At 43.0% G+C, this 12549-nt stretch overlaps 1 protein-coding gene across 5 annotated transcripts in view; it reads right to left on the reverse strand.

Annotated features, from left to right (window-relative positions):
• Ctps2 (CTP synthase 2) overlaps positions 1-12549 on the reverse strand; it is a 109901-nt gene that overhangs the window by 79693 nt on the left and 17659 nt on the right. For 4 of the 5 annotated variants that reach the window (XM_013032113.1, XM_013032112.1, XM_013032114.1 and 1 more), the window contains exons 2-6: positions 11071-11158; positions 9994-10198; positions 8242-8277; positions 7159-7329; positions 5534-5634 (exon numbers count right to left, since the gene is read on the reverse strand). In XM_013032113.1, the coding sequence (XP_012887567.1) occupies positions 5534-5634; positions 7159-7329; positions 8242-8277; positions 9994-10159 (474 nt within the window). In that variant the 5' untranslated portion in view covers positions 10160-10198; positions 11071-11158. The remainder of the gene's footprint in view (positions 1-5533; positions 5635-7158; positions 7330-8241; positions 8278-9993; positions 10199-11070; positions 11159-12549) is intronic. The other variant, XM_013032116.1, reaches the window with a different exon arrangement.

Raw genomic sequence — 12549 nt, forward strand, 5'->3', positions numbered from 1 at the left:
ACACTAGCCTTGAACAAAAAAGCTCAGGGACATTGCCCATGCCATGAGTTCTAGTCTCATGACTGACAAAAAATAAAAAGAAAAGAAAATATATAAGAAGATAGAAAGAACCCAAACATAGGCCACAGAGCAGCACGATAAACTCAGTTTTACCAATAGCCCACTTGGAAGGCAGACATGAAATCCAGTGACAATACCAAAAAGGCAAAAGCCACCTGGCTCTCCCTACACTGCTAGAATGAAATAGTGAATCTCTCTCTTTTTCTCTCTCTTTCCTCCCACATCAAACACATGCATACGCCTACATATATTTAAATAGTCTCCTTGAAGTCCTGGTAGTACTAGAATTAAATTACTATTATTAAAACATGCTGGCTTTCTGAAACAAACAGAACCAAAGCCCCATGAATATTACTGGCAGTGTAATCCTTCAATAAATGTCAAGTTAATTTACAATGTGTTTCCAATAACATTAAAGCATTTTACTTTTGACTATGATAAAATTCACCTTAACCCATTCAGCATTCCCATATTAAATTCTTAAGGCTACCACAAATTCTAAAATCAATTCTCTAGCATTTGAGCATCTATACATGCAAAGTGCTATCTTAGGAACTCAGAATTGAACAAGAAGCCTAAGACAAAAACTGAAGAACAAGAATCAAGAATAAAACTTGAGACTAAGGGGCTGGGAAGGTAGCTCAGTGGTAGCATGCTTGCCTTGCATGCATGAGGCCCTGGGTTCGATTCCTCAGCACCACATAAACAGAAAAAGTCAGAAGTAGATACTGTGGCTCAAGTGGTAGAGCGCTACCCTTAAGTTGAAGAGCTGAGTCCAGGCCTAGAGTTCAAGCTCCACGACTGACCAAAAAAAAAAACAAACAAACTTGAGACTAGTGATCGTGGCTCATAGTCTATACTCCTACTAACTTCTCAAGATGCTGATATGGAAGATCATGGTTTGAGGCCAACCCTGACCAAAATAATCAGCACAATGATGGGGTAGAGGTGTGACTCAAGTATAGAGCACCAGTCTAGTAAGTATGAAGCCCTGAATTCATACTCCAATACTGGGGGACAAAAGACATACACACAGAAGGGTTGGGAGGAAGGTACAGAACTCGAGGGAAAAAGGCTGAAAAAGTGCAGCAGTGGGGTGCACTGGACACTGATGAAAGTGAACTATACAACTCATGGGTGGAGATGGGAGGGAAGGGCAGGCAGAAGATACTGTACGAAAGGGAATGTACTCATTACCTGACTCCTACAATTGTAATCCTACAATTGTAATCTCTACATCACCTCTATAACAATGGTAAATTAATAATAAAAAAGAGATACACAAAGACAGAGACAGAAGAAATTGGATAATGAAGAATAAAAGTAATACCAAGAAAAGTACTAAGTGTGCTGTTGCTGGTGGCTGACGCCTGTCATCCTAGCTACTCAGGAGGCTAAGATCTGAGGATCATAGTTCAAAGCCAACCCAGGCAAGAAATTCCAGGAGACTCATCTCCAATAAACTCCTTGGGAAAAGCTAGAAGTGGAGCTGTGGCTCAAGTGGTAGAGTGCTAGCCTTGAGAAAAAGAATCTCGAGGACAGCTCCTAGGCATTTGAGTTCAAGCTGCAAAATCGACACACAAAAAAAGCACTAAGTAGAATGATCTAGATGGTGGGGAATGAGGGATCACAGTGAGCCAAGCTCCAGAATTCATCGACTTCTCGGAGTTTAGCTATCTGGATGGAGAGATCTAGAATCTACTTCTAACCCTGCTCTCTCTTTCAAACACTACTGAGACTTGGAGCCCATCTTTTCTGTTGATGCTGGTAGGGGTTATGAAGCTTGAACTCAGGGCCTGTGCCTTCCAAGATTTGGAGCCCATCTTTTTTGTTGTTGGTGGTGGTGAGGTTTAAACTCAGGGCCTATGTGTTGTCCTTGAGCTCTTTTTTTTGGGGGGGGGTCCGGTCATGAGGCCTGAACTCTGGGCCTGGGCGCTGTCCCTCAGCTCTTCAGCTCAAGGCTAGCACTCTACCACTTGAGCCACAGCACCACTTTCTGGCTTTTTTCTTTTTGCTTATATGGTACTGAGGAATCGAACCCAGGGCCTCATGCATGCAAGGCAAGTGCTCTACCACTGAACCACCTTCCCAGCCCTCCCTAAGCTCTTTTGCTCAAAGCTAGCACTCTACCATTTTAAGTCACAGCACCAGTTCCAGTTTTCTGGTGGTTAATTGGAGGTAAGAGTATCATGGGCTTTCCTGCATGGGCTGGCTTTGAACCGCAAACCTCAGCCTCCTGAGCAGCTAGGATTATAGGCGTGAGCCACCGGTGCCCAAGGGGAGCCCATCTTTGATAGTACAAAAATTACTCAGGTTTAACATGCCCAAACTCTACTCTGTACCCCATGCCATAGTCTGCTTCTCTTGGTGTTTCCTGATGTCCCCCAATGACATCTCTTCCCATTAACTGGCTGGAGCTAGAAGTCTAGAAATCATCCTAGCTACTCAGGAAGTTGAGATCTGAAAAATCTCAGTTTGAAGCAGACAAACTCACAAGACTTCTGATCTCCAATTAACTAGCAAAAAGCTGGAACTGAAGGTATGGCTCAAGTGCTGGAACACCAGCAGTGAACATGAAGCCTGAGTTCAAGCTCCAGCACCAACTTCAAAAAAAGAAAAAAAAAAAGGTGGTGGAGGGCAAGACTTTAAACATTAGCCTTTTCTGCCCTCATGTGGCCTCCTGCGGTACTGCATACTCTCAGCCCATTTTGAAGTTCTCTTTAGCCAGCAGCTTTAAGTTTCAACTAATTGTCAGCCCAAGTGCAAAAAATATTAAATGGAAAACCAGAAATAAACAATTCACAAGTTTTAAATAACCTGTATTTCAACATATTGTTGTCTTTGTTCTATCTTACAGTTACTCTTAATCTTTTCTTTTTGTCTGTCATGGGCCTTAATCTTTTTTTTTTTTTTTTGTCTGTCATGGGCCTTAAACTCTGGACCTGGGAGCTGTCCCTGAGCTCTTCAGCTCAAGGCTAGTGCTTTACCATTTGAGCCACAGCACCACTTCCGGTTTTCTGGTGGTTTATTGGAGATTTCTGGTGGTTTATTGGAGAGTCTCACAGACTTTCCAGCCGGGGCTGGCTTTAAACCATGATCCTCAGATCTCTGCGTCCTAGTAGCTAGGATTACACAAGTAAGCCACAGGTGCCCAGCTTATTCTTTTTTTCTTTTTTCTTTTTGGTCAGTCATGGGGCTTGAACTATGGGCCTGGGCGATGTCCCTCAGCTCTTCAGCTCAAGGCAAGCGCTCTACCACTTGGGCTATAGTGCCACTTCCGGTTTTCTGGTGGTTTATTGCAAATAGGAGTCTCATTGTTTTTCCTGCCTGGGCTGGCTTTGAACCATGATCCTCAGATCTCAGCCTCCTGAGTAGCTAGGATTACAGGCATGAGCCACCAGCACCCAGCCCCAGCTTATTCTTAATCTCTTAATGCACCCAATTTATAAATTAAACTTGTTAATGGAGTTGCAGCTCATATGGTAGATAGAGCATGAGCCTAACCTTGAGCAAAAAAGCTAAGTGAGGGGCTGGGTAGAGCGTTTGCCTTGCATGCATGAGGCCCTGGGTTCGATTCCTCAGCACCACATAAGCAAAAAGAAAAAAGCCAGAAGTGGCACTGTGGCTCAAAGTGGTAGAGTGCTAGCGTTGAGCTTCTGAGCTGAGGGACAGCACCCAGGCCCAGAGTTCAGGTCCCACGACCTAAAAAATAAATAGATAAAATAAATTTTTTAAAAAGCTAAGTGAGGGCTGGGAAGGTGGCTCAGTGGTAGAGCGCTTGCCTTGCATGCTCGAGACCCTGGGTTCGATTCCTCAGCACCACATAAGCAAAAAGAAAAAAGCCGGAAGTGGCGCTGTGGCTCAAGTGGTAGGGCGCTAGCCTTGAGCTGAAGAGCTGAGGGACAGTGCCCAGGCCCAGAGTTCAGGCCCCACGACCGAAAAAAAAAAAAAGCTAAGTGAGAGTCCAAGTTAAACCCCAGAAATAACACAAAAAATAATATTAATTAATTTTACCATCCCTAAATGTATGTGTAAGATTTGGTAACTTGCTGGGTGCTGGTGGTTCACACCTGTAATTCTAGCTACTGAAGAGGCTGAGATCTGAGGATCATGGATCAAAGACAGCCCCAGCAATAAAGTCTGTGAGACTCTCATCTCCAATTAAATACCAAAAAGCCAGAAGTGGAGCTGTGGCTCAAGTGGTTAAAGCAGTAGCCTTGTGCAAAAAAAGCTAAGGGGCAGCACCCAGGCCCTGAGTTCAAGCCCTAGGATCAGCAAAACAAAACAAAACAAGGTTGGTACCATGGTAGGCAGTTTCCCAATCCAAGGAATACTCTAGAACATATTTCCTACAGATAAAAAAGGAGAAACAGTTGGATTGAAAATTGTAGCAACAGCAAAGTGAGAAGTTCCCACCCCTCACATAGAGATGAAGGGAAGAAGACAACAAGTCATAATTTCAAACACTTTTTTTTCTTGTCAGTCCTGGGGCTTGAACTCTGGGCCTGGGCACTGTCCTTGAACTCTTCAGCTCAAGGCTAGCACTTTACTGAGCCACAGTGCCATTTCCAGTTTTCTGGTGGTTAATTGGAGAGTCTCATATACTTTCCTGCCTGGGCTAGCTTTGAACCTTGATCCTCAGATCTCAGCCTCCTGAGTAGCTAGGATTATAGGTGTGAGCCACCAGCACCTGGCATAACTTTCTTTTTTTATATGTGTGGTGGTACTTGAACTTGAACACAGGGACTAGGCACTGTCCCTTACCCCACTCAAATCTGGTGACTTACTACTTGGGCCATACCTCAACTTCTGGCTTTTTGGTAGGTAAGAGTCACATGGACTTTTAAGTCTCATAGACCCTAAGTCTCATAGCTTAAGGCTCATAGACTTTCCTTCCTAGAATGTCTTCAAACCACAATCTCTCAAGTCTCCTGACTAGTTAGAATTACAGGAGTGAGCCACCAGTGCCTGACTCAAATACTATCTTCCTTCTTTTTTTTTTTTTTTTTTTTTGGTGCCAGGAATCCAGGGCCTGGTATATGTTAAGCAAGCACTCTATCATGAAACCACAATTCCCAGCCCTTAAAGACTACTTTCTTTCTTTGCCTTCTGACTTCCCTAACCCAATCTCTGTCTGCTTCCAAAGTACTTGCAGCTATGTTTTCAAATAGCACGCTCTGAAACACACTATGGTATGGACACTGGAACAGACCGTGCGGTACAAAAACTAGAACACACTGTGTGGTACAGACAGGGCAGGCTACAAGCACCTCAAGGGCAGAGATTATGCCCATCCTAGGCCCTGGAGATGACATTGACCTTGACATTAACGATTTATCTCACTACATAGAATACTTCCCTCCCATACCAGCACCCAGGAAGCCATCTGTACATAGCTGTAGAGTAAATGAAGAGCAGAGGCACAAAGACCCCACAAGCTAGAAGGTGGTAGTTTGTAAAGTTCCATACTTGCCTCAATAACGCAGATTTGAGGTTCTTTCATATTACTGTCTACAGGCACCTTGGCTTGATTCATAACCCACTCCTGGATGGCGTCAGTAATATGGGGGACAACTGAAGGAAACAAAGAACCACACTGTGAAAAAGAAAAACGTTAGCCAGGTGCTGGTGATAAGAAAGTGAAGGTACTGGAAGGGAAAGAGAGGAAAGGAGAGGGGAAAGGGGGGAGAGGAGAGAAGAGAGGAAAAGGGAGGAGAAAGGGAAGAGGAAGAGAAGGGAGGGGAGAGGAGGGAAAGAGAAGAATGGGAGGAGAGAGATGAGAGGGGGAGGGAGGGAAGAGAAAAAGAGGGAGGGGAGAGGGCAGAGGGAAGGACTATAATACCAAGGAAGTCATATGCCAGGAGAGAGGCTGGCAAGCTGGATGCTAGACTCCCAGGGAGCTGCAGAAAGTGCATAGTGCATGATGGTCACACTAGCCATGGAGGAGCAGCCCGATGCCCCACTGTGGCCCTGAAGCTCAGGCAGGGGTGGAGCAAACCCATGTGTGAAGGTCAGTGGAAGAAGCCACAGGGCGCGTCTCCACAGCCATGTGATACCCAGAGACCCAGCAATGCTGAAAAAAGCCCCAAAGCTGCTGGTCTCCATGAAGAAACAAAAAAGTTAACTTGAAGCAGGCTCAAGGAGAGCCTCCACCTCCTGACTTTTTGTGTGCATGAAACAGCACCAATAGCCCCTGGCAGCTGAGAGGAAGAACGCCGGGCTCCAGTGAACACTTACAGCTCATTTGAATGGGGAGCATGGCACCCCCACCTGGTGAAGTTGGCACCATTTACTAGCCAAGCTCACCCAACTTGTCCAACATGCTGGGCTCAGCTGGGCTTTGCCTCCACAGGAGTGGCTCAGAGGTCAGGAAGCAGGACCCAGGTCAGGGGCTTTGCTCTCTCCCCATCACTGGGACACAGGTTTTCCCAAGATCTACACTGCCCAGTTCCACCAGAGGATACAATGATCTTTTTTGTCACCAGCTCTCTGACTTGTCTATTGGAGGGCAGAGAGCATGACAGAAGGAGGTGAAGGAAGAGTGAGGAAGAGGAAGAGAAACAGGATAAGGGAGGAGGAAGAGGGGAGAGGAAGAGGGAAAAAGAGAAGAAAATGTAACTATGAATGTGGAGAATAAAAAGAAAGTACATTTTAAGAGGATATGAAGTGTTAGCGCTCAGAGTACATAACTTGTCCACTTTTCATTTAGGCAACATGCCTATAGAATATAATACCTTAATGTGGGTGGGGATGGGAGGGAAAAACCTGGGAGAAAGGCTGGGAATGTGGCTTAATGGTAGAGTGCTTGCCTAGCATGCGTGAAGCCCTGGGTTTGATTCCTCAGTACCACATAAACAGAAAAAGCTGGAAGTGGTGCTGTGGCTCAAGTGGTAGAGTGCTAGCCTTGAGCACAAGAAGTTCAGGGACAGTGCCCAGGCCGCGAGTTCAAGCTCCAAGACTGGAAAAAACCTGGGAGAGAGCAAGAGAAGGAGTGACATTGTCCAAAAAGAAATGTACTCAATACCTGACTTCTGTAACTATAATCCCTCTGTATATCATGCTTACAATAACAATTTTTAAAGGAAAAATATATAATACCTTGAACTGTTTTCCCCAGGTAATCGCCACGCCTCTCCTTATTGATCACATGCTGATAGATTTTTCCAGTGGTGATATTGTTGTCTTTATAAAGATTAATATCCAAGAACCTTTCATAATTTCCAAGGTCCAAATCAACTTCTCCACCATCATTTAAGACAAACACTTCACCTACCATTAACAAAAAAAAGGAAAAAAGCAAGACAAATTTAAAACGTGATTTCATTGAAATTGATCACTTTTCTAAGATCTAGTAAGAAAATATATTTAGGCCAAGCACCAGTGGCTCATGCCTATAATCCTAGCTACTCAGAAGGCTGAGATGACAATCTCAATTCAAAGCCAGCCCAGGCAGGAAAGTTCATAAGACCCTTATCTCCAATTAACCACCTAAAAATCAGAAGTGGAGCTGTGGCTCAAGAGGTAGAGCTCTAGACGTGAGCAAAAAAAAAGCTCAGGGACAGCACCAGGCCCTGAGTTCAAGCCCCATGACCAAAAAGAACAGGTGCAGAGTCACACAAGCCTTATTTGAAAATCTTTGGGTATACAATAAGCATCATAATTTGGAATTATTGGTATTATAGAAACATAGTATAAGCTGGGCACTGGTGGCTCATGCCTGTAATCCTAGCTGCTCAGGAGGCTGAGATCAGAGGATCATGGTTCAAAGCCAGCCCAGGCAGGAAAGTCCATGAGACTCTTATCTACAATGAATGACCAGAAAACCAGAAGTGGCACTGTGGCTCAAGTGGTAGAGCGCTCGCCTTCAGCTGAAGAGCTCAAGGACAGTACCCAGGCCCAGAGTTCAAACCCATGACCAACAGAGAGTATTTCATGTGTTAGAAAACTATCAAAAGCACCCCATAATCAAACACATTCCAAAAGAAATAAAATGAAATAAAGATTATAAGTAACCACAAAGGTATAAAGAATTTTTGGAAAGTTTGAGAAAAGATAAATTTATGACATATTTTAGATTTTTCAGAATGTTGGATTTCAGAGTTGTAGACAAGGAAAAGGAGCCTAAAAACTATCAGCAATATGCATTATGGGGACGGGGCTATAGCTCAGGAGCAGACTTGCCTAGCATGCAGGAGGCCCTGGGTTCGTTCCCCTGCACTGGAAAAAAACACACACACAAAATATGCGTTATGTATCAAAAGCTTGAAAACATCCTTATTTTTCAAATCAGAAATTATGCACCTACAAATTGACTTACAGACTTTTTTGTGTTGTTTATGTCAATAAATTGAACACTTAACTGCTATGTACAGGTCCTGTGCAGGATAGAATATGTAAATCTGTCTACAGCATATTAAATTTTCAAAATTAGATTCAAAGGAAGCATAACTCTAAGAGTCAACAATTCCAAATTCAAAACTGGACAAAAGTAGCTGAGTGGCACAAGGCCAAACTGTAGTTCCAGCTCTTCAAGAGGCTGAAGTGGGAGGTTCACTTGAGCTCAGGAGTTAGAGACTTACCTGGTCAACAGAGGGGGGGAAAAAGCAAAACTAATAATATGGGTATTAGAAAACAGGGCAGCAGATACCCCAGGAGTTATGGACTGAGACCAAGGGATACAAAGGACTTCTGTTCTTGATCAGGGGCTGGTTATACAATAGGTTCATTTAGAGAAAATTCATCAAAGCTATACATTTATGATTTATGCAATATTCTGCTTGAATATTAAAAAAGTTTTTTAACATTAAAATGTATTAAAATAGTATTAAAATGCAATGTTACTGGGCACTGGTGGCTAATACCTGTAGTCTTAGCTACTCAGGAAGCTGAGATATGAAAATCCAAATTCAAAGCTAGTCCAGGTAGGAAAGTCCATGAGACTCTTATCTCTAAGTAAACAGCAAAAAGCTGGAAATGGAAGTGTGGCTCAAGTGGTAGAATGCTTGCCTTGAGCAAAAAAAGTTAAGGGAGAGCACATTGCCCTGAGTTCAAGCCCAGCACAAAAAATGAAATAAATGGAAGAAGGGTGAACAAATACAATCATGCTATTCAGTATACAAAAATAATACTTAATGCCTTGTTAAAATAATTTATGTACATCAAAACAATTATTTCATACAGTAAGAAATGTTAAAAAATATTCCTTTGATCATAAAACAAAATATAATCCATAGCAAAAAAGGACAATGTTTCCAAATGGATTGACTATTTGGAATGTGATCAGTGATCTTAAAAATGCATCTGCTGGGGCTGGGAATGTGGCTCAGTGGTAGAGCGTTTGCCTTGCATGCATGAGGCCCTGGGTGTGATTCCTCATAAGCAAAAAGAAAAAAGCTGGAAGTGGCACTGTGGCTCAAGTGGTAGAGTGCTATCTTTGAGCTTAAGAGCTGAGGGACAGCGCCCAGGCCCAGCATTCAAGCCCCATGACCAGACCCCCAAAAAAAATGCATCCACGACCATGAGAACATTTACATATTCATAAGGTCTGATCCAGCAAGTATATTTCTGAAACTATATTCTCAAGAAATTACCCAAAACACCTGGGCACTGATGGCTTACTCCTGTAATCATAAGCTACTCAGGAGGCTGAGATAAGGATTGCAGTTCAAAACCAACACACCAGGAAAGTCCTTGAGATTCTTATCTCCAATTAATCAGTAAAAAGCCAGAAGTAGAACTGTAGCTCCTGTAGTAGAATACCAGCCTTGAGTGGAAAAAACTAAGGGACAGTGGGTGCCCATGCTCCTGAGTTCAAGCCCCAGGTCTGGCACAAAAAAGGAAAAACAAAAGTAGTACCCAAAATAAAGAACTGAAAAAAAAAAAAAAGAACTGCAAGTCTGTTTAGTGCTTTATAAGAAAGGTTCTTTTTCATACCATGTTCATAAGGAGAAAAAGTCCCGGCATCAATATTGATATAGGGGTCAATTTTGATAGCAGTAACACGAAGTCCACATGACTTAAGAATTGTCCCAATGCTGCTGGCGATGATCCCTTTACCAATACCTGAGATGACCCCACCAGTGACCAGGATATACTTCATTGGCGAAGGAGTAGTTGGTTGCCCACTATCAGGTAAAATCTGAGAAACAATGAAAACAAGAGTCAGGGAGCACTGCCCATGTAAATTAACATGTTGGATTGAAACTCCTTTGTACAACTACTTAAAGATTAAGGGGAAAAAGGGCAGGGGATAAATAGGGAACCAGCCAGGTGCCAATGGCTCACACCTGCAATCCTAGCTACTCAGGGGGCTGCAATCTGAAGATCCCTCTTCAAAGTTGGCCCAAGCAGGAAAGTCTGAGAGTCTCAGCTCCAATTAACCACCAAAAGGTGGAAGTGGAGCTGTGGCTCAAGTGATAAGAGTACTAGCCTTGAGCAAAAAGCCAAGCAAAAATTCTAGGCCTGGGCTGGGAAGGTGGCTCAGTGGTAGAGCACTTGCCTTGCATGCATGAAGCCCTGGGTTCGATTCCTCAGCACCACATAAGAAAAAAGAATAAAAGCCGGAAGTGGGACTGTGGCTCAAGTGGTAGAGCGCTAGCCTTGAGATGAAGAGCTCAGGGACAGCGCCCAGGCCCAGAGTTCAGGCCCCACGACCAGACCCCAAAAAAAAATTCTAGGCCATGAGTTCCAGCTCCAGGCATATGCACAGAATGTGCACGCATGCACACACACACACACACACACACACACAAATTCTCAACACAAACCTAGAGGTTTTTTTTCTTTTATAGATCCAAAAATATATCTTAATATTTATCTTTTTCCACTCTTACTGTCCCTGGCAGTCACCAAGGTGACAAGTTCTTCCCAGCCAGACCTTAGCCACCACACTATTTCTCTACATCAAATAAACTGAATTCACTTACATCAACTGTTCAAAGCCTGTTTCCTCCACAGAGGACGATACTAAAACCTCAGAGTTGTACAGGAATTTACAAACAGAGTGCTTACCTGATAAATTAAGGATGGCTGTTCTTCAGAGCCACCTATTTATTAACTGATTCAATCAGCTCACAAATCTTTATTGAACATCTATTTCCTGTGGATGGGAAAAGAACAAAAAAATCAAAAGTCCTGCTCTTTCAGTTTTCATTTTCTTGTAAGATGAAGGAGTAAATTAACTGGATGCTAATTATATCTTATTCTGGCACTGTCATACTGTTTGATTAACTTTCAATCTGCAAAAGTTAGCAAAATGATGGCAAAGGGCATAGCTAGCAAGATCAATAGAAAGCCTATTGATTGGGAAATCTTCACTAGCCATACAATGGACAAGGATCTCATATCTAAAATATACTTAGAACTCAAAAAATTGAATCCCCCAACAACAAATCCTCAAAACAACTGCCCAATTAATAAATGGGCTAAAGACTGAAAGAGAGATTTCTCTGAAGAGGAAATAAGTATGACCAATAGACATGAAGAAATGCTCAACTTCTCTAGCCATAAAAGAAATGCAAATCAAAACAACGTTGAGATTTCACCTCACCCCAGTTAGAATGGCTATAATCAAGAAATCTAATAACAACAGATGCTGGAGGGGATGTGGCCAGAAGGGAATGCTAACCTATTGTTGGTGGGGGCGTAAACTTGTTCAACCACTTTGGAAGACAGTATGGAGGTTCCTCAAAAGACTCCACATAGAGCTCCCCTATGACCCTGCAATCCCACTTTTGGGCATTTTCCCAAACGATCACAAACAAGGCAATACTAGCACAACTATGTTTATCGCAGCATTATTCACCAGAACTAAGACATAGAACCAACCAGATGCCCCTCAGTAGATGAATGAATCAGGAAAATGTGGTATGTGTGTGTGTGTATTGTGTAACTATATATATATATATATATATATATACACACACACATATGTATGTATATTGGAATTCTATGCCTCCATCAGAAAGAATGACATTGCCCCCATTTGTTAGGAAATGGAAAGACTTGGAAAAATTATATTAAATGAAGTAAGCCAGACTCAAAGAAACATAGGTCCCATGGTTTCCCTTACTTGCAATAACTAGTATATGTTTAGGATAATCTTACCAGACAACCAGAAAAGGTCAAAAGCTATGTTCATATGACCATATAAGATAATGCTAAGTGAAATGAACCCCAAGATAGGGACACAAGAGGTTTTTCTTTGTCACTGTTGTTTTTAATGTACAATGTGATTTTTTTTTGTTTCTTTTGTATGTTCTTCCCCCATGGCAGGGAGGAGGGGGAAGGGGGGGAGTTAGGAGGTGGGGAGGGAAGGGATGGTAGGAAAAAAAAAGGAGGGGGAGGACTGGGAAGGTGGCTCAGTTGTAGAGCGCTTGCCTTGCATGCATGATGGCCCTGGGTTTGATTCCTCAGCACCACATAAGCAAAAAGAAAAAAGCCGGAAGTGGAGCTGTGGCTCAGGTGGTAGAGCGCTAGCCTTGAGCTGAA

Source organism: Dipodomys ordii, unplaced genomic scaffold (genome assembly GCF_000151885.1).
Source record: "Dipodomys ordii isolate 6190 unplaced genomic scaffold, Dord_2.0 Scaffold150, whole genome shotgun sequence".
Classification (NCBI taxonomy): domain Eukaryota; kingdom Metazoa; phylum Chordata; class Mammalia; order Rodentia; family Heteromyidae; genus Dipodomys; species Dipodomys ordii.